The sequence below is a fragment of the Vulpes vulpes genome, chromosome 3 (genome assembly GCF_048418805.1).
Source record: "Vulpes vulpes isolate BD-2025 chromosome 3, VulVul3, whole genome shotgun sequence".
NCBI classification, from domain to species: Eukaryota; Metazoa; Chordata; class Mammalia; order Carnivora; family Canidae; genus Vulpes; species Vulpes vulpes.
In genome coordinates this window covers 138,693,529-138,720,163 of record NC_132782.1, presented here as the reverse complement: position 1 = coordinate 138,720,163, position 26,635 = coordinate 138,693,529, and the positions used below count along the sequence as shown (strand labels likewise).

The window sequence follows — 26,635 nt, the reverse complement described above, 5'->3', positions numbered from 1 at the left end:
TTGTGAGACCAATCCCAGCATTGGACACCTCTCTCTCATAAATAAACTAATCTTTAGGGCAGCCCCGGTGGCCCAAAGGTTTGGTGCCGCCTTTGGCCCACGTTGTGATCCTGGAGACCCAGGATCGAGTCCCACATCAGCCTCCCTGCATGGAGCCTGCTTCTCCCTCTGCCTGTGTCTCTGCCTCTCTCTCTCTCTCTGTCTCTCATGAATAAATAAATAAAATCTTTAAAAAAATTAATCTTTTAAAAAAAATTCTACTCTGTGATGTGGATGGCTTCTTTGGTTCTCATTTCCTACCCCAATTCTAGAATGGACAAAGCTCAGCAGAGGTTAGAGTCTTAAAGTTCAGTAGCTTGTAAATGCATGCAAAAATTGCAAACTATTAGAAAGCAAATTAAATTAATAAATACTACTTATTGACCAACTAAATCACAGTTTTACTATCAAAACAAGGGCAATCATTTCATGCACATATCAAAGTATCCATAATAGATTCTATGCTCCCTAATTAGTGCTGTTCTCTCTGCGTAATTTCTTCCCACCCCAACCCCATCTCTCCCAACCTCCAGTCCCCACCACACCTTCTATAGCCTTAAACACTCTGCTCAGGTGTTCCCTCCTCTGCAAAGATTTTTAACTGTGAAATACACATCTGTACACAGGGAGATTAATCACCCTATTGTTTATTCCCTACTTATCCTTGTAAATATTACCACGAGGCATATCTGAGTCCCCACTCGGCCAGGATAAATATTCTGTCTTCTTGTATCTCCACCCCCTGACACAATGACTTGTTGAGATTAATTCAAGTGTAATTAAAGTGTTAGCAGTATATTCATACCCTACCCAATTTCCATATTTTTCCCCCAAAAAAATGTTTCTGTGCTTGAAAATTTCTGCAATTTTGCTACTATGAATCATTACCTGCAATTATTCCAGTTAACTAAAAGTTATCATATTCTCAGATGCACCTTCTATCTTATTCCACTTGATGGTGCCAAAAGGTTTTTAACAACATATGTTAGAACCACTACAATTGCAGCTGGGAGAAAACACAAAGAAGCAAGATCTAAATAAGATTCTTTTAATTGTTTTAATATAACAAATGTTCATTATCCATAGTTATTGCTTACTGTAAAGTTTTTGTAATGGTTCTGACTGATCTGGAAAAATGATGAAGTAATGAAACAAAAATGAAAATATGTTAATGCAAACAGTGCTGTCTAGCTTTTGATTATTGTTGGGTTTTTAAATGGTTATTGATCTGGACATGATGATGAAGAGGAGAGGAGAGTATGAAGAAATATTAATGCAAACAATGTTTGGAGCCTTTAAAAAAAATACAGAATCCAACCACTCAGTCAATTCTGATTTACCAAGCTCATACAAAGCTCCAGTTAGACAAATGCTTTAAACACTAGTTATCCACAGTCATTATTCCCTGCTATAGTTTCAATTCCACTTCATGCATGTGCCTTCACTTCTTCCCCACCCCATCAAAGATAAAAGGCAAGTAACAGGAGCAGGAAAAAAAGAATAAAGTTAAAAAACAGGAAGGGGTAATTGCAGACAAAGAAGGAAACCTAAGGAAGAAAATGTCATGCCTTAGTAAGGTACAGAGTCAAATGCTTTCATATCTAAGTAATGAAGGAAGCAAAAATATAAGCAAAATTCCTCACATTTATCTTATTTCTAGGACCCACGCAAGAGCAAACTTTGAACATCTGATGTCTGTATTTGACTGGAAATAGAATATACTTTCCTGGCACATAGGAAACTGAACACATACACACATACACACACACACACACACACATACACACACAAAAAAAAAACCATGAGCCCTCAAATTGGGAAAGTGTTCTTTCCTAAAAATATATTTTGAGTGTCTTGATTATCTATCACTTATTCAATTTGCTTTTTCAAGTTACAGATGGAACTTCCAACTTCAAAATCATTAACAAAAAAATAATCAGCTTAAAATGAAAGGTACTTGTTGATTGGACCCTTTATAGTAATATGTTCCTTAATGTAACTAATCTAGTAAACACGAGTGTTTGGGTATGTGATATTTTGCTGATAAAGTTTCCTAAACACAGTGTTCTGTGCCCACGCACTCTATGACTCCAGATCAGGGGTCGGAGAGGGAACTACTGAATGGGGTAGTACTGGATCACAAGACTTCTAAGTTTTCTTCTGGATGTAACATAAATATGACTGGAAGGGAAGGTACAAAAATCTTGAACAGAGACTATTTTTATTTTTTCCTTATATCATTTCCTTATTTCCCTAATAGTAAATGATAGAGAGAAAAATAATGATGACTCTGACCATACCAGAAGCTGGCAGCAAACCCAAAAGCACACAGTTAACAGTCTGGACATGAGAGGAGCCCCAGGCATATTATATGGCCTTAAGGAGAATCCATGCCAGCTGGGGTATGAGGTACTGAATACTGATTAATGAACCAATCGGAGCCTCTCTCTTCTTGGAGAGTTTGAATGGGGAACCCAATGAAGACAAGGAGGCTGTGGTCCTGAAGCCCAGGCACCCACACAGAGGAAAGACAACATCCAGAAGTCATGAAGTGGTAGAGGCCGTGAGGCTGGGAAAATAGTGGAGAAAGTAGATAACAAATCAGTAAAAGCAGATTCACACAGATATTCAAAAGTCCTGGCTTAGAAATTCAATCGATCTTAGTTTGGGAAAAGTAATATCAAACACACATCCATCAATTCCTGGAAATGTTCTATTCTCTGAATTTTTGTTTTCTTCCTCCCACATGCTCCATTCAGGCCTCTTTCTGTTCAGTTAATGAGTCAACTATGCCAAGTACACATTGAAAAAACATTTGCGTTCATGCACAAGAGCAGTAGTAACTTCTCTTTCTTAAAGAAATGCCTTACCTCCAGAAGCCATGGCTTTAGTTTTCTGTCCAACAAAATATCAAATCCCAGGACTTCGAAACAGACACTTTCACTTCCTGGAGGTTGGCCAGGTCTGCACATTCGATAGGCATGCAGGACATGAGGTTCTGCTACAATCAAAGTCTTTACAACCAATTCCTGCACGTATAGTGATTTAAAAAAAAAAAAAAAAAGGTAAAAATGCCTTACTTTTTTTGTATCTTGTTTACATATATGGAAATAAGGCCTGGACTTACAAACCAGCACCCTGGCCAAGTTCACAAAGCTCTATGGCATGTGGTCCCTGCCGCTGCTCTGATTCCGTTTCATGCAACTCTTACCCTGCTCATTACATTCCAGCCATGCTTGCCTGCTTAGGGCCCCTGGCGTTAACTGTTCCCTCTTTCTGGAACACTGTTCCCTATACTCCCATGCCTGGCCTTGACATTCAGAAAGGCCTTCTGTGACCCTAGAGTCAAAGGTAGCCACTGTCTGTCATCTCTTACTGCACCACTTCACGCAGAGTAGAATCAGCTGATCTTTCTCATTTTGTTAGAGCCATGTCCTTGTGCCAACACTAGTGCCTGCCATTTAGTAGATGCTCAAAAATACTTGTGAACAAATAAGTAAAATAAAATGTGGCTTCTGTCTGTTAAATAAAGAAGGCTAGGATCATATGCTAGCCTTCTCAGAAACCATACAGAAAGGTTTAAGAGTGGCAGGGGAAAAAAATTTCTAAGGAGAGTAAAGCACTCTCCTTACAACAAATAACATAGACAAAAGCTGGAAGGGCGGGCAGAACCTAGGAGAGGTGGGCTTCTGTGTGTGGTGATGATTTTGCAATTCACAACGTTTATCTGAGATGAGAGTCCTGCTGACTACAGAAATAGCTGTCCACACTGCTGGGAGGACACACAATACTACTAGAGTGAGTTACTAATGCTAACAAAACAAAGAGTTTATTGAAGTTTAAGAACAAGCTATGGATTGTGGAAAAACTGCTTGCTAGGGTTTTTTCTTAGAATATATTGTCTTTTTAAGTCCCTCTCTACAGGTACAGGCGATATAGTATGGCAGGTAAGAACTCGCCTCCAACGTCAAGTTTTCCAGGTTCATCCCTGGTTTGCTACTTGCTATATGTACAACCTCAGTCACGTTGCTTAAACTTTGTGAGTCCTACTTTTCCCAAAGGTAAAGTGGAAATAGTAATAACATTTACTGCAAAAGAGTGATGTAAGACAAAATGAGACTCCATGTAAAGCTCTTGGCACAGTGTCTAGAACAGAGTAAACCTTCAGTGTTAACTACTAAACTATTGTTATAGTTTTCAACCATTCCTCCAGAACACTACCTCATACGTCAAGTCAAAGACAAACATTCCACTACATGGTGGGAGCAACAGTCACTACATGGGAGAAAAAAATGGGACACAGAAATTAATTCTGCTGTCACCCAGAATCCCCACCCAGATCATATCTGGGGTATCAGAGATGCCATGAACGGTTATCCTCAGAACATTTTAATAAAAATAAAAAACTGATGGTAATACTAAAGTATATAAAGATAAAAGACCAAAAACCACTTCATGTAAGTCTTTCAATACATTAGTGACGCCACAGGAGAATAAGAAAAAAAAGAAAGTTAAAACCTTGGCTAATAAGTGTCTGCATGAAACACCACAGGCAGGATGGGAGAGTGAATATTAATAGACCCTGAATTATAAATCTGTGTTTATTCTACATAAAACACACATTTGTAAGGAATGCAAGGCAAGACTGCAGGTATATTTGAAAATCAGCGATGGTAGAACCAAACACAAATCAAATTCCACTAATGCTTTTGAGAATGTCCAGCATAGTGTCATTGCTTTGAAATATGATTTGTAGATTTGTACCTAAAATATATAAAAAGCACTCAGTAAGGATGGTTTTATGAGTGATTATAATTGTAATCACCATGGCTTGATTTTCTATTGATTTCTTATTCGTTCTTGATCTGCACAAAATACATATCTCTGTGCTATATAGGGGGTACTATAAGTTAGTTTTCATAAATAGTTACTTTTTAGATAAATTACCCCTCCCAAGTAAGGTCATTGGAAAAAAAAGTCTTTTCTTTTTTTGGAAAAAAAAGTCTTAAGTTAAATTCATGAACTTTGTAAACTGTCACATTAAGAGAAAAATTTACTGATTGCCTTCTCAAACTCTTCCCTTTTTATATATTATTTAATTAACTCATGCTAAGCAGATATCTTTATATATAATTCTTAATAAAAGTAAATATAATTATAAAATATGTGCTTAGAAAAGTTAATAAGTTTATTAAGTATTAAATAATTGCTTATTTGTAGATTGTTACTATACATTCTAACTAATGTAGGCAAGAATAATACAAAATTTACCCATTTATAGAAGAGATAAAAAAAAAATAAAAAATAAAAATAAAAATAAAAATAAAAAGAAGAAGAGATCATAAATGTTTCAGAGCTTAATAGATGCACATTGGCCATATTCCAGCTATATATGAAAATTATATTTTAGGCTCTAAAAGAAAGGTTCCTTTCCATACCCTCTTATTTATATTAGTCTTACTTCTATACCTTCTATCTAATTTAATTATGTAGGGGAAGTACCACTTAAAACCAATTTTTCTCTCTGATTAATTTTCTCTACACATTCTTCACCAAGGCAGCCCAATAAATTCCACCTTTTCACAAGGACTTCTCCAAAGAAGTGAAAACCCACATGGAAGTGAAAAATCGCATAAAGAAAAAGGAATATCACACAGCATATAAAACTTTCTTGTTCTCACTGAGATCAAATGATCTGTTCATTAAATCATCAGGTATCATCATAAATGATCTCCCATCAACGAGCTACTGCCCCAAAATAACAAATTTCACCCTTTTGATGCATCTAACTTGCTATATAATAAATTATCATTATTAAATATTTTTATTATTAAATATTAACATTATTAAAATACTTTTAAATTTCTGCAAAATAGGCATTGGTAGTAAATAAGTAGATAAACACAGCATTATCATAATCAAATTTCTTATTTGGATGTATTTAGACTATCAGGAAGATAGAATAGAAAGTTAACAGGTTGGTGGGTCTCTAACAAAATCCAGCTGACAAAAATTTTTGCTGGAACCCCTGCATTTCTAAACAGTTTTGAATATGCTGCCAACATTTATTTATAAATCAAGAGACTTAGAGCTTCCACTGACAAATTAGAAGAATGAATCACACTAGACCCAAAATACCATGTGGCACCAAAAGGCTGGTGCTGAATAGTATCCACCTCCTTCAGATGTCTTACACTCTTCAAATTACCACAGTTCCCAGCACACGCTATTTACTTCTATCCAGACCATTTCACTCCTTTTTACTTGTCTGACACCCAACAGTCTCTGGATTTACATTCTGTGATATATAGAAAATAAGGTGTAAAAAATAACCAACAAAACAAGAAAAGGGATAAATATAATAATGCTAGCTTTTCTGATTTTCCCGAAAGAACCAAATTCAGCTATGAACTTTCATGTCCTTTTTCATGGTAGATTTATTTAAATTATATCGTATTTGCTCCCAAAGGAAAGCTAAATCATATTTCATAGTCTATCATATTAAGTCCTCTTCTAACTTTGAAAAACATTGTGATACTTCTGTTAGGATTAATAAACGGTCAGTTTCACCTAGGTTACCTTCTCAGATCTGCTTCCTTTTCTCTCCTTACACATATCATTTGCAATGTCATCCACTGCCATGGCTTTAATTATCAGTTACATCCCAAATGTACACTTTTAACTGACTACTTAATCTTTTTTACCTGAGAAAACATTTCAAGTTCAATAAGTCTCTGTTAGAACTCATTGTCATAGCCTCATAACCTTTTAAAAATTTAGTCCAGGCATCAAAACCTCCAGGCAGCCCTCCTCCTATTCTCGCCCACAGAAAGCTACCATATGTGGTCTTCCTCTACAGTCCCACAGAATCCAATGCATGCCTCTGTTGTTGTACATGCTAAATTACATTTTATTAACAGTTTTTGTGTGGGTCTTTCCTATCAAACTCTAAGTTTTTTGAGGAACTGTATCTTCTAAATCTTCAGATTATTAGCCAGAAACAAGCCTATACTACGGGTTCAGTAAGTGTTTACTGAATGACTGGATGAAATGAATGAACAGAACTCTTTCCCTTCACTTAAAAAACTAAGCTCTACCTCTTTTCAAAATAAGTTCCTTTCTACTCTATTTCAAATAAAGCCACATCCTTCTCCCTATAATTCCTCCTTAAAACTGCAGAGGAACATTTGAATGCTTCTCCCTGATTTCTTGGACATTGAGTTAACCTCAAAGTTGACCTGTCATCTCTTCTACTGTGGTTCATTTTGGGCCATTCTTTTCACTTAAACTTCCTCTAGGTGCCTTCCTCTACCTACTCTTGGTCTATACTCGAACCCATCCTATACCCATTTTTTAGACTTATCCTTTAAATTCATAGGCTTTGGCCTTATTACTCTCCTTTCTGAAAATCTGGAAGGAATGAATCCTTACTGCCTACACCAAGTTAAGCTTTGATCTTTCGGACCTAAAATTTTGCCTCCATATATTGTCTCAGCCATAAATCCCCACAGAATTCCCAAAAATACCATCCATGCCAACCCCGGCCACTTATCACTCTTCTCATACATCTACGCCTTCACTTATGCTTTGTTTGCACCTAGAACTCCCTCTCCCCGATCCCTAGCAGTAAAAATACTGCTTATCAAGATCTGTTACAATTCCCACTTCCTTCATGAAAATGTTTTATCTGCCCAATCTAATGTAATCTCTTCTTCATTTAAAATGCTGATGGTCCTTTAAATTAACCTGAGGAAAGAGTTATAATTGTGAAAATGGCATAATCTTACTGAAATATCACTCCAAAACTTAGCAACATCATGTTGATTTGCTTGTAGGAATTCTGTAAACCACTTGATGGAACGTTTGCTGCCTTTGTTTTCAGTCTCATCCCTTTCAAAACGCTCATTGTGCTTGTTCACAGAGTAGTTTGTTAGATGCATGTATAACTGGGTCTGTAACAAGTAAGAACCAAAGTTGTTATCACCTATGAGACTCTAGAACTGTGAGGTTTCACAGAATAAGGGAACCAAGGATGAAAGACAATTTTAAGCATAAAATATATAGATCAACAATTTCAGGATGATTTAGGTAATTTTCAAATTAAATGGAATGGCACATTTCCAATAAAAGAATTATAAATGTAGTCATCTACAAGGTTACTTTACATATTATTCAAAAATATATCTACCATAAATAGTATTAAAATAATAATAATTATATAATTACATGAAAATGTGAAATTATACACTGCTAAGTAAGAAAAATGCTGTTTTTGTTAATTTGTTTTTAATGTTTTTAGTCACAGTTCTCACCCAAACTTGTTTTGGAAAAGAGAATTTTCTGAGAGAACATTCTATGTTTTTTTCAAAGAAAAATAAGAAATGAAATCTCAAGTAAGTAGTATAAACTAAAAGGCAGGCCTACCAAACACAACCTCTGCCTTCCCATAGGGACTGGGAAGCCACTTGAACTCATTCAAGAGACAGAGTGCACTTAGAATCAGCTTAGAAGCACCACCCGATGCTGTGAAGTCATTAACAGTAATCATTAACAGTAAATTTACAGTACTCCTTTTAGGAGCTGTTATGCCTTACTCTCTTTACATCCTTACATTTGTTGATACTGTTATCCTCAACTAAGCTTGAAAAAGAATCCAAAATTTAAAACCTCTCAGTATTATCAACTAATACACACCTAATGGTTCCATATCAACCTAGCATAAACATTCATCAAATCTACCTATCCTACCCTCATGATTCTACTCCCAGAAATTACTTTGGATAGCAGTGTTGCATCACAATGAATATATACTTCATGTACATTATCATTATCTTGGTTAAGATACAAATAGCCAAGTATATTTGTATCATATTTTATCTTCACCGCAATTAACTTAGATCTACAGTAACATTTGAAGCAAATGTGCAGAACTGATCATTTGAGCTACATGTTGTTTACTAACCCAAGTGCTCATAACTAATTAAGAATTTATTTTTTCATTCGCTAAACAGTATTTAAGGCGTACCTATTTACTACCTGCAGGAACTGCTACTGGGCACTATAAATACAAAACAAGCAAGACAGACATAGTCCCTAACCTAACAAAACTTAGAAAAAGCTTTAAATTAAGTGTTATTTTAAAAGAAAGAGCATAAATCTTCTGCTTGTCTAATCATAACTGCCTGATTTGAAGAAAAAGGAAAGGAATCAAACCATAGCCCATAGCATTTCCTACTTTCCAAAATATAAATCATTTTTCAATTTTAAAAAAGGTTGGAAAGTTTTTGAGGAGCTCTCCATTTGGCAATAATTTCTTAAAATAAAGAATAATAACGATGGTAAAAACTATAGCTATCCTAGTGAAAAAATGAGTAAGAAATGGAACTGTGCATTTTTCTTAAAACGGTATCTTTGTAGGTAGGATTGGAAATTCCAGTTTCACATCTACCTCGACAAAAATCTTCTAAGCAATTCATTGCCAGTTGGACATTGGCCATAAGGAGTGAAGATAGCTATAAACCAAATAGCAACCTGCAGGGAACGAGAAGGATATAACTATTCTCTACTCTTTTTTTTTTTTAGCATGTAGGTTCAATACAATGAATTGGGATATACAAAACTTTTGAAGAACTCGCCGACTGCTTAACTGTTAGCAAAAAATAAATGGTTATTATATTTCAATGCCTGAATTTCTGTGTCTTATGATCTCCATATGTGTAGTTTACCAATATTTACTTCTTATAAACATACACAACTCTTCATAAAATACATGTTCACTATTTTAAAAGTTGGAAACAGGAAGAAACAAATATGTAAGAGTATGCAATCCAAAAACAACCAATGAGAACATTTTGATTTATTTTTCCAGCCATTTTTTAAGTTTACTTTCTACATAATTGTGATCACACTTTAGATAAAATATTTTGTATTTCATTTTTTTCTTTTTCGTATCTTAATCTAGGAATTTGTGAAGTCAAAAAAGGTGAACGTTGAAATTTTAGAGATATATTGGGACACCTGGGTGGCTCAGCGGTTGAGCGTCTGCCTTTGGCTCAGGGCATGATCCCGGAGTTCTGGGACTGAGTCCCACATCGGGCTCCCTGCGTGGAGCCTGCTTCTCTCTCTGCCTGTGTCTCTGCCTCTCTCTGTGTCTTTTATGAATAAATAAATAAAATATTTTTTTTAAAAAAGAAAATTTAGAGATATATAAGGAACATTGACACTTACACAAGAGAAGATAATTCTTTGTACATGTGAGCCAAAGCCACAAGATTACATGATTCAAAAGCACTTGGCAAAGTGAGACACAGAGGCTACATTTCCTGACTTCCAAACTTTCCTTATGATTTCCTTACGAATGTGCTTAAGCAAATCACATACATATAATTTAAGATATTAAGATAAATCACTTTACCATCTAAATGAGCTCCCAAGTCTTACCCTTTTCTATATCTTCCCCTATTCTTTTCTCTCAAAACATGACTATCTGCATTAGAATGTATTATAACCCATTCTTACCCCACCAGTTATTTTAATTATAATTTAAGAGCTGACAAGTCTCAAATTAGGCCTATAGTTTGGTTCTCTCGTGAACTCCAGACCTACGCTATACACCCAAATACTTAGAGCACAGCTCCATTTGGAGGCTGCTCAGGCATGTCAACCAAGCACACCAGCTTTCTGCAAGCCCCTGGATTTCCTGTCATGGTGAATAATTCCCCATCCACCCAACTGCCCATGCCAAAATTCTTGAGTTTTATCCTTCATTTCTCTCTCGCTTTTCCTCTTCTACAGATCCAACCTGTCAGTATATTACAGCAATATTATCCATGTTATCATAGATATATCTTAAATCTAAGTTCTTATTCTTAGGCTAGCCCTACTGCTATTACTGCAGATAAGGCCATCTTTCTTCCCACATGTGGTTAGACTAGAAAATACCTTCTCCCTTACCCTCACCTCTCCCATCCATCTACATCTACATCCATCTCTCACATTCCCCACACTACAGACCAGATGACCTTTTTAAGACAAAAATCACATTCCTCCTTTCCTTCTCTTTTTCCAGGCTCTTCCTCCTCATCTCTGAACACCCACCCTTCATAGTCTGTATTTAGCCATATTGAACATGACTGCTTTCTCCAAACACACCATACCACGAGCCATTTTTCTCTATGGACTTCCACCCCACCCTACCCTTCCCTCAAACTGGCTAATCCTTTATTATTCATATTTCGCTTCACAAACTCCTTCTTTAAACTTTATCTCCAGCTGGGTTAGATGCCCTTGCTATGCACTGCCATAGCACCCTCAGTGTCTTAGACCATTACACTTACCATCAGGTATTATAATTGCTTATTTTATTTTCTGCCTCCCCACTAGACTGTTGCTTTTGAGAGGTCAAGCACTGTATCTGTTGGTCACTGTTTTTCCAAAACCGGCAAAATGCCTAGAATGCAGTAGAGTTCAAATATTACTTGGTGGCTGGATATATTCACACCTTATGACCTTTAAAGAGATGATTCTTTTATCTTCCTTTCCAGTAAAAACTTTGACAGTTCCCTTATTCTTCCCTTGCCAGGCTTACAACATTTTTCAATTAATTTAACATATAGCAATGCTTATGATCAGTCATTATGTAATTTTTAAAATATGACCACTTTTTGTGCAGTTAGCTATGCACATAACATTGGAGGAGAAAAATAACCAGGCTTTTGACAAAATGGGAAGTAATACTTAATTAACTATAATTTTTACTACAATTAGGAGGTCCAAAAATAGGGTCGGGGTTAACTAAACTTTTAATATGTATAATAAATTGAAGTTTTTTACTTTCATGATAAATTATGATAATAAAGTGTTACAGTTTGACCTTCATAAACCATAAACTTCAGTTATAACTTTCAGCAATGAATATATGGCTGCACAAATTAAATCTTAATGGAAAAATATCTATAGAGCAGCACCTGAGTGGCTCAGTGGTTGAGTGTCTGCCTATGGCTCAGGTTGTGATCCTGGGGTCCTGGGATCGAGTCCCGCATCAGGCGCCCCACAGGGAGCCTGCTTCTCCCTCTGCCTATATTTCTGCCTCTCTCTGTGTCTCTCATGAGTAAATAAATAAAATCTTTAAGAAAAAAGTTCAAGGGATCCCTGGGTGGCGCAGCGGTTTGGTGCCTGCCTTTGGCCCAGGGCACGATCCTGGAGACCCGGGATCGAATCCCACATCAGGCTCCCGGTGCATGGAGCCTGTTTCTCCCTCTGCCTATGTCTCTGCCTCTCTCTCTCTCTCTCTCTCTGTGTGTGTGTGACTATCATAAATTAAAAAAAAAAGTTCCATTTAATAGATTTTAAAAAGCACACTGAAACTGCCAAATTATGTCTTTAAATTTGGTCAATGTAAATTTACCATCTTTTCTTTTGTGAAAACAAAAATTAATAACTCTACTTTCTGATGGCTCTTGCTTTCTCTGTTTCATATACTTTCTCCCACACCCTACATGTTAAACCATACCTTTTTATAAAGCTTGCTCAAATACTCAAATGAGAAGCTGAACACAAACTATCCCTATATTCAACTCCATGACACTTTGTCCTTCTCAGTGAGACACTTATCTATATTTCTAAGTAAGTCATTTCTATTCAGGATCACAGCATACTCATATGCACTCTGAAATCCATTTCTATAAGGGCCACTGTATACACGTGTACATGTCATTTCTATACAAGGCCACTACATACACGTGTGCTTTGAAATCCATCCTTGTGCTCACAGCGCCCTGCTAGAGGAGACATTTTTTTTTTTCTAATTTTCACAAAGCTGTCTATAAACTAGAAGCAGTCTTGTTTATGTACACAATTCCTGAGTATAAAAACTTGAGAAGAGCTACTTTGATTCACATAATCTTTACATACAATGCATGCTTTAAAAAGTACAAGTTGAACAAATGAATAAAGCCATCGATTCTGTCTGGTATCACTTACCAAATTAGACTCATTAGGTGGAATGTATTTCTCTGTTCCCATTCGCACAAGCCCATCATGGTACAGAAATATTTTCAGTGGATCACACGATGTTACCAGAATATAAATTCGTAAGTCAAACTTGTAGCCTTCCATTAGGAAAGGCTTTTCAATGTATTCTTGAACAATCAAATGATCCTGAGATGGAAGTTTGTCACCATTTCTTATTAAAGAAATTCTAAGTTTAAAAAAAAGAGAATTAAAAGAATAATTTGATAGGGGTCAAGATGTTAACAAAATTACAGACAATACTCAAGAGGAAAATGGTGCAGTAGGGAACTCCAAAGTCTGTCCCTCCACAAAAGCAATGAACAGCCAAAAAGTTATCAGAATCAATTTTTTTGGAAACCTCAAAACTGACCAAAAGCCTGTAACAACCAAGTAACAATCAAAAAAAAAAGAGAGAGAGAGAGGAAAAATAAGTCAAATCTATGTAAAAGAGCTTTGTGGCATTTTAACTTATTTTGGTCCCATCCCCCAACCTCAACTCAGCAATGGTCTTGAACACAGCCCATGTTCCCAGTACAGGTACTGGTTCTGGAGGGAACAGAATAGACCTTATTCTTGTGGTAGTTTTGTTGTTATTATTGTTGTTTTACCTGTCTGGTGGCTTCCTGAAGAAACTCAAAGGACTTGCTTTTACCTTGCCTAAGTAGGAACTCTCCTAGTGTTGAGGCAGCTGCTTGAAGGGGTGTAGGCATTATTGAAAACATTTAAAGACAAATGAATTAGTTCCTGCTGCCTATGGCAACCAGTAAAGGTTGGGGAAAACAATATATTAACTAAAAACATTGAGAAGAAAGACTGAAGTATGAGAATCTTTTGGGGAATAAGAGTTTTGACAACCTCATATTTTTGGGAATCTAGAATGCCATGTGCATACCCAAGGCTAAAAGTGCATGCTCAGGAAAGACTTGTAAGTCCCTAAGCTCTTATCTCTGGCCAACCAACAGGTTCTGCACAAGGAGGAAATGAAGACTAAAGCTGAGTTTTAAATTGCCTAGTTAAGTGTTGATGGCATGTTCCAACACACTCATATACCCCATCTGCAAGGACTGGGAGTTTTGATTTGGGGACAGTTTTCTTCATTTATTTTGGTTGCAAATATTTGAAGAAATCTCTGTCCACTTACTAGCTGAGCACTGACCCAACAGAACAGTAACTTCAGTGCCACACAACAAAAAATACAGACTCCACAAAATTATTTCAGAAAGATCACTAACCAAATAAGCAACCATAATAAGCAGCAAAAAACAAAAAACAAAAAACAACAAAAAAAAACTTGTAGAGGGGGGAAATCTGATTTTCAGAGTTGCTACATTATAACATTCAAAATGTCTAGTTTTCAACAAAAAAAATTATGTATCATACAAAGAGAAAAGATAGTACGGCCCATACACAAGAAAATTACCAATTAATAGAAAGACAGACACTGGGCTTACTAGAAAATCAACTATTTAGATCAACTGTTTTAAATTTGTTCAAAGGGATGCCTGGGTGGCGCAGTGGTAGAGCATCTGCCTTTGGCTCAGAGCGTGATCCCAGAGTCCCAGGACCGAGTCCTGAATCGGACTGTGTGTTTCTCATGAATAAATTAATAAAATCTTTTTAAAAAATAAAATAAATTTGTTCAAAGAATTAAAGGAAACCATATGCAGAGAACTGAAGGAAACCATAAGAATGGTATCTCACGAAATAGAGAATATCAATAGAGATATAGTTGGGGTTTGTTTGTTTGTTTGTTAAAAAGAGTGGAGGGACCCAAAGTGAAATTCTGGAGTTAAAAAACACAGTAATTAAATAAAAATTCAATAGAGAGGCTAAACAGAAGATACAGGAAGTCAGGGGGGAAAATCAGTTAACTTGAAGGTAGGTCAATTGGAACTAGTCTCAGAACAGCAAGAAAAAAGGATGAAGAAAAATGTACAGAGCTTAAGAGTGTTGTGGAACACCATCAAGAATACCACCAACACACACACATTGGGAATCTCAGAAGGAGAAGAGAGAACGGGACAGAAAAAATATTTGAAGAATTAATGGCTGAAAACTTCCTAATTTGATGAAAAATATTAACTACATCTAAATACATCTAGGGCAGCCCGGGTGGCTCGGCGGGTTAGCACCGCCTTCAGCCCAGGGCGTGATCCTGGAGATCAGGGATCAAGTCCCACATCAGGCTCCCTGCATGCAGCCTGCTTCTCCCTCTGCCTGTGTCTCTACCTCTTTCTCTCTCTCTCTCTCTCCCTCTCATAAATAAATAAAATCTTTAAAAAAAAATACATCTAAAGAACTCAGTGAACTCCAAATAGGATAAACTGAAAGAGATCCACAGTAAGGCATATTATAATAAAACTGTCAAAAGCCAAGACAGAGAGAATCTTGAAACCAAGACTAAGTCTTCTTATTACATTTAAGGATCCTCAATAAAATAAATATCTGATTTCTCATCAGAAACAATGGAGACCAAAGGCAGTGAGATGATATATACAAGGTGCTGACAGAAAGAGAAAAACAAAAACAAAAAACAAAAAAACAAACAAAAAACAACAACAACAACAACAACAAAAAATGACTGTTAACCAACAATTCCATATCTTATAGCAAAAGTATTCAAAATCGAAAAAGGAATTAAGACATTCCCATATAGGGCAGCCCAGGTGGCTCAGCAGTTTAGCGCCACCTTTGGCCCAGGGCATGATCCTGGAGACCCGGGATCAAGTCCCATGTCCAGCTCCCTGCCTGGAGCCTGCTTCTCCCTCTGCCTGTGTCTCTGCCTCTCTTTCTCTCTGTGTCTCTCATAAATAAATAAATAAATAAAAATCTTTTAAAAAAATCCTTAAAAAAAAAAAAGACATTCCCATATAAAAACTGAGAGTTTGTTGCTAGTATAGTTGGCCTATAAGAAATGCTAAAAAGAATTCTTCTGACTAAAATGAAAGGACACTAGCAAGTAACTCAAATCCACATAAAGAAATAAAAAACACTGGTAAAGGTGACTACATAAGTAAATATGAAAGTCACTATTAATGTAGTTTAGTTTTATAACTATTCTTTTTTCCTATATTATTTAAAATGCAACTGCATTCAACAATAATAAATCTATGTTGATGGGCACACAGTTTATGAAAATGTAATTTGTGACAATCATAATATAAAAAAGGAGAGAGCTATATAGAGGCAAAGTGAGGTCTTTTTTGGTTTTGTCTTCATTTTACTATTGAAGCTAAGTTGATATTAATCTAAATAAAACTGTTATAAATCAAAGTGTTAGTTATAATACCAGGGAAACCACTTAAAAAAAACCCTCCCATAGAGATTCAAAGGGGGTACATGCAACCTGATGTTTATAGCAGGATTATCAATAATAGCCACTATGGAAAGAGCCCAAGTGTCCACTGACTGATGAATGGATAATGAAGATGTGGTCTACATAGACAATGGAATATTACTCGGCCATCAAAAAGAATGAAATCTTGCCATTTGCAGCAACGTGGATGGAGCTAGAAATGTATTATGCTAAGCGAAATAAGTCAGTCAGAGAAAGATAAATACCATATGATTTCATTCATGTGTGGAATTTAGGAAACAAAACAGATGAATGTGTGGGAAGGGAAAAAAAGAGAGAAGGAGACGGGGGGAAGCTAACAATAAGACTCTTAACAATAGAGAATAAACAGAGGGTTGATGGAGGGACGTGGGTGGGGAATGAACTAACTGGCGATGGTATTATGGAGGGCACTTGTTATGATGAACAGTGGGTATTACAGGTCAGTGATACGTCAATAAATTCTATTTCTAAAAAAATAATAAAAATAATAAAAAATTTTAAAAACTCAAAAATATATAGTAAAATAAATGACAAAATTAAAATGGCACACAAGAAAATATCTATTTAATACACAAGAGAGTAGAAAAGGAGGAATTGAAGAATGTTAACTATACTAAGACATAGAAAACAAATAGCAAAATGGCTGAAATCTTTCCTTATCAATAATTACATTGAGTACATTAACTCTCCAACTAAGACAAGCCTTGCAGAATGTATTAAAAAAAAAAAAAAAAACCATGGTCCAATCACACACTGTCTACAAGAGATTCACTTTAGATTCAAAGATTCAAATAAGTTGAAAGTAATCAAATGGAAAAGATACTCCATACTAAAGGTAACCAAAAGAGAACTGGAGTGATTATACTAGTACTAGACAAAACAGACTTTAAGACAAAAATTGTTATAAGAGACAAGGAAGAACAATATATAATGATAAAATGATAAATCAAAATGTTAAAATAATATGTTTTTATTAAAAGCAGCCTCAAAAAAAAAAAAAAAAAAAAAAAGCAGCCTCAAAAAAGTACATTGTAGAAAACATTAGAAAGCAAAAGGACCTAGGAATATTAAGTTGTATAATCAGCTAACATGTCTAGTTTGTGGTACTTTAGCTTAAAACGTGTTTTAGTGATATTCAATTCAAATACGGTGGCTCCATAAGAAAAAAGCTTATTTGTAAAGCAAAGAGGATACTTATTTTGCTTTAAATTTCTAGCTTCTCCAAGTCAATTTAGCTCCACTATATCAACTGAACTTTACCATCCAAGCTTACTCTAAAATTATTATAAATGCAAATTTTGGGTGCCTGGGTGACTCAGTTAATTGAAGTGTCTTCCTTTGGCTCAGGTCATAATTCCAGGGTCCTGGGATCATGTCTTGTATTAGGCTCCCTGGTAAGCAGGGAGTCTTCTCCCCCTCCCTCTGCCTCTCCCCACTGCTCATTCTCTCTTTCTCTCCCTCTCCCACTCTCTCTCTCTCAATTTCTCTCTCGAATTAATAAAATCTTTAAAAAACAAAATAAATGGAAATTTTCTGCTTAAGGAAAAATTAGAAAACATCTTTTTTTTCTCTTATTTTATTGTCTCCAATTATCAGTCTTTCAACTGATTTAATTTTTAAATTGAATTCATTAAGCCTGTGGAACAACGTAAAAGGGCTCAATAAATATTTAGTTCCAAAAAAGCAACAGAGACCCATTTTATTTTTTTTTCATAATAAACCATGAGTGAAGGCTCACATTTATTCTTTTCCCCCAGTTTTTTTTTTAAGCTTTTATACATTCTAGGTGAAAAATACCTACCCATGACCCATTGCACCATTAGCTGGTTTTACTATAAAAGTTTTCTGCTTTCTTTTTTTCTTCAATTCTTTCATATAGTTCTGGAACTGTGTATATTCAGCAGGGAATATCCATGTTCGAGGAACAAAGGTATAATCCAAAGGCCGGGACTTGATCATTCTGTAAATTAGAGATAATATGAAAAGTAATTTCTATTCAAACTTTTCTAAACTTTCTTTCTCTACGCTGCTGACATTTACTACAGAGCTTTTAATTCCCACCATTTCTTCATTTATTGATTCATTCAACAAATGTCTATAAAGCACCTATTTTGTGCTAGACATTATTCTGGACACTGAGGATACATCAGTGAAAAAAACAGACAAGATTCTCTGTTCTCTGTACTAATTCATATATTGATAGATCATTCATTTGAATACATACTTTATTGCTAAGCACTGGGATATTAAGACAAATTAATATGGTTTCTACCATAAGGAATTTATATATAGGCTATTAAATACAATGTGGTTAGTGCAATAAAGACATACGTGGCAAGTTAACATATGGAAATAGTCATTAACTCTGCCTATGGGATGAGAAGGTGGGTAGCAGAAAACGGTTCACTGTCAGGTGCCATTCATATTGCTCCTTTAAAAATGATTTTGAGTCCTCTGGGCCACCCATAAGGAATAGCTTTGATCATCTTTTACTCCACTGTTTTTGAAGTTCAACTACTTTTCTGAGAAAACCATGTGAAGCCTCTGAGTATACTAAGTCTTGTTTTGTTTGTTTGAAACACATGTTCAAAACTTTGCAGAAGTAATTCCCTTTCCTCTGAAGTCCATTCTTCCTATAATCCCTGTTACTAAATTGTCCCACCTACACAATCTCCTAAACCAGAAACCTAGCAGTCATCTTGGACACTTCTTTGATTCTAATATCGCAGCAGCTTTCCATTCCTGTCAATTCTGGTTTTTTCCTATTTTCCATATGTATTTTCTCTTCCCCATTCCCACTATCTCTCCTTTCATTTATCAGATGTTGACAATCACCTCCTTCAGGGCTTCCTCCCTCCTTTCTACCTTCTTTGAATCCATTATCTACAGGCCCACCAAGATTATGTAAAACATATCTTTTCTTAAACCCATTAAAAAACATGTCATTTCTCTCAGGATAAACAGAAATATTTCCTGAGTAGTTAAAGAGGTTAAAGAATCAATAATTAAATGACTGAATAAAACAAGTAACATGGCATATGCAGCCTGACCTTCATATTTATCTGCAGCACCATCTGAGGCTGAGCCTCCTGACACCCTATAAAACCACAGAAACTGCTTAGAAGTTCCTGAAACATGTTAATTTAAGTCTCCATATAGTTTCTCCCATTGTTGTCTTCACCTACAGTCTCCTTGCCTCCTTCTCACAGGGTGAACTCCTACCATATGCTTTTCAATATCAATTTTGCATTTGAATTCTCCAGAAAACCTCTCTTAGAAATGATGTCTGTTATGATCTTTGTCACTGCCATACATTGACTCTCCTCTAACATGGTACCATCAAACTGTATTATATGTATCACTCTTTCTCCCTTACTAAAATTTGATTTCTAGGCAGAGACTAGGCCTTATTTATCTTGTTTACTTGCTAGCAGTCTCTACTCTATAGTAGGCACACAAAAAATATTTGTTGAGTGAGTGGGTGTATAAGCTTTCACAGGATGCATACAAATATCTGATTACATGCCAGTTTGCTAACCTTTCTCTGTTTGAGTTGTCTTTTTTAAAAACCTTCTCAAATTATCACTCAACTTCCTTAAACTAAAAAAAATTTAGTCAACAGAATATAAATCATGAAAAAATTCTGCAGTTCATTTGGTATAATACTTGAGAGCCTTCAACAGTTTTTCCCATAAAAGCAGACTGTTACTCCAAATAGTCTCAGAAATAAATATATGTACATGTATATCCCTGGGTGGAGATATATACATGTGCCTATGTGTATGTGTGTGCACATATGCACCTACTATTGTGCCTGGCACATATTAGATGCTCAATAACATACAGATGCTCAATAACCACTGTATGAATACACACACACACACACACACACACACACATCTACAGTGTATTATGTTGCTAAACTGCAGTAAAAAGAAGCCTGAGATTCTGGAGACCAGGATTCTGCTCCAGCTCTGCTATTAACTATTTGTTTGACTTGTGCAAGATACTCATTTCTCTGATTCTCAGTTACCTCCTCTACAAAGTGAAGGAAGACCAGGGAACTTCTAAGACCTGCTATCTTGAAAATTCTATCTCTTCCATCAAAATATTATTTCAAACCAATGTAACCTGGTGAAAGATGCACTATAATATTCAAAACAAACTTTGAAAAGGTCTTCTCTATTATAAGAAAATGAAGATTACTTAGTCATATTTCTTGCTAAGAAATCCTTTCTACAGATCTCCCCCATTCCTGGAAAATGGTTGATCCTCTGGAAAATAAAAAGGTAAACATTAATATTCTCATGGACTTAATGAAAATATTCATTTATACTACAATAGAGTTACATCCATCCTGCAAGTTTAATGTTTTTTTTAAGAACTGATTGTTATTAATGTAAAATAGTTAAAATTAAATGACCTCTAATGACTTTATAGAATTAAAGAATCTACAATAAGCAAAGAATAAAATTGCAAATTTTTTAAGAAATCAGACAGTGTTTACACAGATATTAAAGTTACAATTTTCTGTATTGAATAACTGGTAATTCAAGTTCCAAATTATTTCTAGTACTTCAAAGTCACTATATTCATACAGATAAGAATTGTAGAAATATTGACGAAAATAGCCTTGTTTGTTCCCTATTGTATTGTCAATTCTGTATTACACTCTATGCTAACAAACTATACAAAATGTTGACTATCTACAATTCTGTGTATTTGGCTTTTCAGTTTGATGTCTATTTTTTTAATATGTTTGCTTGACATTCTAAAAATAAAAGAATGAAGTCAGATTACACATAGCAGACCTTACAAAGTATTTCCACTTCCTCCGTGGAAGATTGCACCTCTGTGCAATCTATTCCACATCACTTGTAATGCAAAGCACCCATGTGGGAAAAGTTTTCTCCTATTAATTCTTCCTTAAAGATGGAAAGAGGTTAAAAGATTGGAAGGAATTCAGGCTTTTATGCAAACAGTAAAACTGGACAGCAAAAAAACAGGCTATGAGGCTATGTAGGTAGGTTAGAAATGAAATTTAATGTCAACACATTAAGAACCCTAAGTAAAATTATAGTGGAATTCATATAACTCTCCTGAAACCAATAATTGGTCATGATTAATCCCCACCTGGTAATTTTGCAGTTCTGCAATCTTCTCCTGCTGAACCGCAGAATCACACCATATAAGGTTACTTGTTTCATCCTCATCTGGAGTTTTCATAAATCCCATTTCATCTATTACCAAGCGAACTGCAAGTAAATGATGAAATTAAGTGAAAATTAAAATACTTCTGAAATATATTCGTTGTGGAAACATTTTTTTGATATATGCAAATTTTATCTCACAGTATTTCATTTGCAAAATATCCATTAGTTATAGCATACCCTTATTTTTAGTAACGACAATTTTTCTAGGGCCAAATTATACTCACAGTAACTGAGAACTGTTTTTAGATTGCACTCAAAATCTTTGGTTTCAACCCTCTGAGATTTAGCGGGTACACAATACTGCTAAAGAGTTCAGTGACTATTCAAGGCACAGTGAAAACATACACACAGCTGAGACAACACCTCTACTCAGGAAAATGTACTTCATGGCTTTTTTTGTGACCTTGGGCTAGGTACAAAAGGGAAAAGGTAAAAATAGTCCCTGATCATTAGACCCATCTTATACTTTCAACCTCCCCAGATCAAATTATTTTTAGCAGTTAAAATCAAGTCAGCTGGGTTAATTCAGGATATGGAATAATGAAGTAGAATTCACAGTAGAGATCTGGAAACTGGCCTCCTATCTGCTTCTAACCCTTTAATCCTATTGAAAAAAATTTATGCACAGAGGAAAGTTTGTTTTTTAGTACAAACTATTTATATGTTCCTCTCTGATTTGGATATCACAATTAACATACTAACATTATTCTTCTAATGAATTTCAAGTTTAGAATAAGGATAAGCAAAATATTTAGGATAAATTTGAGTTCCAACAGAATTCTGAGTCTTAATAGAAAGGTGTAATTATATAGCAGCACTTCAATATTTTTATTTGTAAATGTTTTCGTTTTACTGTGTATCCTTTGTATGAGGGGAAATGGTAAAAGGGGATCAATTGTCTAAATTTACTTGGCTCAAGTATAAAACTGATAAGCAGACAGACACCTGTTGGTCTCAAGTCCTAGAGATTCTTGATTGCTTTTTGGCCAACGAGAAAGAAAGGACTTTTTATGCAATGGTTCTTAGAGCACAAGCACAAAAGAAGAGAATAGTGATTGGAGGTGGATGATCTTGGGGCAGAGGAGGAATGCTGAGCTGAAGTTACAGTTGTCCATGAGAGGCTTAGGAAAACTTGGGGCTGTTCTGAAGGTTCAGGTGACAAGGTACAAAGCAAGAGTTGGGATAAGGGATGTTCTCTTGTCTGCCCCAGACTACCATGAAGCTTTGATGACTTGAAGGCTCGGGACCTGCTGTGCCACCCAGGCCTAACACGAAGGGCAACAGCAATAACCACAAAGCCTGGGAGACTCCTTTAACTCACTCCTAAGCAGAAAAAAATAATAAAGCCAGAATAGCAGCTTAAGAGCAGACCTGTTCCTGATTGCAGGGGAGACATTGTTTGGGGCTGCTCAGAAATAACTGAGACGACCTTAAAGAGAGAAATGGAACTGGTGGCAGTTACAGAGGGAGGGAGTATAATGAGCTACTAAAAAGTGGTTATGACTATACACATGAACCAGTGAGGCTGGGACCATTCAGGTTACATAATAGTGGGAAAGATCCATTCTTTCCTTAGATTCACAAAACCAAATCTGTAAGGTTAGTCATATATAAATCCCTTTTATTATGAAATTCAGAGCTTGGAGAACTTAGTTGAACTTCAAAGAAAAATACCGGGTATTAAAATGTCACTTTCCTCAGGTAAGCTATTTAGTCAAATTTTTATTTGAACTGAAATTTTAGAAATCAATTGGAATCTTTTAAGGATATCATCCTCCACTGCATGGAAAAGAAATCGCTTTAACGCATCAGTTCCAAACAGAAAGCTGATGACAGCTAAAGCCTAACTCTACGCCTTTAAATGCTGATATTTTAGGAGCTCTCTTTTAAAAGGGGGTGAAATCATAGCCTCTGTACTGAATTTCTACCAAACCAAATGCCCTATTGGTAAAATAGTGATAACCATATAAACTATTTTCTCACATTTCCCTTTACATACTTACATATCCCCTTCTCTGATCCTTCTTGTCTCCGTTTAATAAAAATTACCAAAAATACATTCCTCACAATTTGTCCTGTGATCTTTGGCCTTGACCCATAGAGCTTTCAGAGGCTGCTCAAGAATTTTAAAAATAGGAATCCATGAAACTCTCTGAATTTTAGATACAGAAGGTACATTTATGTTTCTCATTTCAAATTTCAATTCATATTTAAGCAGCATGATACAGTAAAAAGAAAACTGAATTTGGAACCAAATGAATTCAGGTTCAAGTTCCACTTTTGCCATCTGTGTGAACTTGGGTAAGTTGCTCACTGTCACTGGGCTTGTTTCTTTAACTCTACTATAAAGAATGTATAGAGAACTGGGTGTTATAGGCAACTGATAAATCATTGAACACTACATCTGAAACTAAGCATGTTGGCTAATTATATTTAAATTTTAAAAAACCCATGTGGAATTTCATAATGTATTAATTATAGAACTACTAAGAGAATGCACCTCATTATTCCACAACATGTCTTCATAAGAAATTTCTCCCAAGACTCAGGAATACAGAAGTCATATCTCCTTTGAATGACCAGTATGATTTTATCCTCTGCATTCTATAACTGATTATTTTTAAATATTTGCTTTGGTTGCCAGGAAGCTCTGAGTCAAATCTATGTCCATCTCCAACTATAGAGACTCTCACGGAATGTATTTTGTATCCTTATCAGCCACAAGATTCGTCTTATTTTGCTCTTTATTTTTCCATGTTTATTTTCTTATGACTATTAGCCACTTCCAATTCACTATTAGAGTGAGGAAAGGCAGGAGAATGGAAGGAAGGGAGTAATGCAGCCTATTTTATAGGGTTTCTGGAGGAATTAAATGAAGTAATGCATGTGGAAATGTTTGGTCAATGGTTATAAAAACATGACTATTAAAACTACAGCAAAGTAATCTACATGAGGGAAACAGGCAACACTTAGGGCAAAAACACAGGTGTCCTAACTATGGCTTGAGTGTATTTCCATTATATAATTCAAACTGTTAAGAAAGCAGTAAGAAGTAAGCTGTTGTATTTCACTAGCTTAAATAAGGGAAAAGCAAGGTAGCACTTCCTCCCTGACACATAGCCAATTCTCCCTTTCCCTCCCCTCCTCTGTATTCTCCCAACAGTCCCAGAACCAAGGACTGAGTCAGAAATTCTCTTAAACCCTGAGCAGGCTCAGCAAGGAGGTAGGAGTCAGTATAAAGAATGCTAAGGCAACTTCAGCCCTGGGAAAGTGAGAGGGAATTGCACTTAGACACTCTCCTGTAGATCAGGTTCCTGATGAACCCCACCGGAATCTTAAAAGTAAGTAAGAGGATAAATTAGCACCACTCATCAGTCACTTTAACAGTGGTCACCTTACTCTTGTTTCTAGAAAACATGCTGCAAATAAACCCTGAATCTTTTGCATCTCACCCTCCCATGCTAACCTGTTTCAAGTCCCTGCCTCTAAGGACCATTTGTTGAAACAGAGTATCAGGAACCTCAATTGCAGTGAAGTATTCCACTGATTGCTCAAGAACTTTGGTGAATTACTGTAAATGGAAATGAGGCTCTTAAAGACTAATAAGGGTAAGAATAATTAACATCCTTGAAGTTCATATGATTTTCCTTAACTCTTTTAATGCAAAATGGCTAAGAGGAAGATTGGTTGAGTACTTCTGGTATTTGTTAAAGAGTTCTGCAATGATGGGCAAAAATATATTTAAAAAAAGATTTTATTTATTATTCATTAGAGACACAGAGAGAGAGAGGCAGAGAAACAGGCAGAAGGAGAAGCAGACTCCATGAAGGGATCCTGATGTGGGACTCGATCCCGGGACTCCAGGATCACACCATGGGCCGAAGGCAGGTGCTAAACTGCTGAGCCACCCAGGGAACCCCCTGGGCAAATGTATCTTAATTTAAAACAATTATTCTTCTTATCTATTCTCTATACAACAGAGAATACATAAAACTGAAATTTCATTAATAAAAAAGCAACAGCATCATCAAAACAATTTCTTAAAACAGAGAGAAATGTTTTTTTAAATGTGTCTTTAATGTTTTTAAGTCAGGTTCTCATTGTTTAATAAAAATCTCAAATTTTGTACTTTTTATTTTTATTTTTTTAATTCAGTACTTTTTAAATTTTACATCTAACATTTTAATCTATTTAATGTTTATTTCATACTTGATTTTAAAACTAAGTATTAATCAAAACCACATATATTTAATACCATCCCATTAATAGCTACAGCTTTTCATTTACACTGATGTTCTACTTGATTAATAACATGTTAAATATCTCATAAAAAGGAACATTTCATAGAAGGCATTTAAAAATCAATTACACAAAAGATAATTATCTCCCTGAATTTCTAGATTGTTTTCAACATCAAATCAATTTTTCCAACAATTATGAAAACCTTATGAGATCCTTAGGAGACCTACCAATTTCAAACTTTGTCCCAGCAACATTTGCTGTGATGGTTCCCTTCTTTTTCTTCTTTCTGACTTTCCTTTTCATTGTGCTTTGATAAGGCAATTCTGTATTCAGATCCAGGGGAGAAGTTCCCTGAATAACTTTAAAAGAAATGTAAACCAACCAAACATCATTAAAATAACAAAAATTCCATAGCAGAGAACACAAATGCCCCCCCGCCCAAAAAAGGTAAAACTATAAATTCTAGTTCTTTGAGTCCTCAATTAATTTTTAATTCTTAGAAAAAATTCTCAGTGATGATCTATAATATATTCATGTTTTGTAATGTGATCACATCAATCTGCTTACCTCTTTCTTGAGGCAAAGATGGCATTATTGCCTGTGCCTGTTACAATGTGTGCTGTTGTACCAAGCTTTCAGGAAATCTGGAAGGCCTGCATTAGTCTAAGTAGGATATGGCTCCAAATCACTGAAGGTTCCTATCATATTATCTTGATGGAATCCTCAGATTTCAGGACACTGAAGTTCTGGGATGAGAAAGTACCTGTAGGGATTTTAAAACAAAGTCATTTAG

The 26,635-nt window shown here is 35.5% G+C and overlaps 1 protein-coding gene across 2 annotated transcripts in view; it reads right to left on the bottom strand.

The window, feature by feature from the left end:
• TTLL7 (tubulin tyrosine ligase like 7) overlaps positions 1-26,635 on the bottom strand; it is a 142,793-nt gene that overhangs the window by 70,668 nt on the left and 45,490 nt on the right. For both annotated transcript variants that reach the window (XM_072754734.1, XM_072754735.1), the window contains exons 2-9: positions 26,410-26,605; positions 26,070-26,201; positions 21,521-21,642; positions 20,594-20,661; positions 18,189-18,347; positions 13,021-13,237; positions 7,827-7,991; positions 2,910-3,068 (exon numbers count right to left, since the gene is read on the bottom strand). In XM_072754734.1, the coding sequence (XP_072610835.1) occupies positions 2,910-3,068; positions 7,827-7,991; positions 13,021-13,237; positions 18,189-18,347; positions 20,594-20,661; positions 21,521-21,642; positions 26,070-26,201; positions 26,410-26,434 (1,047 nt within the window). In that variant the 5' untranslated portion in view covers positions 26,435-26,605. The remainder of the gene's footprint in view (positions 1-2,909; positions 3,069-7,826; positions 7,992-13,020; positions 13,238-18,188; positions 18,348-20,593; positions 20,662-21,520; positions 21,643-26,069; positions 26,202-26,409; positions 26,606-26,635) is intronic.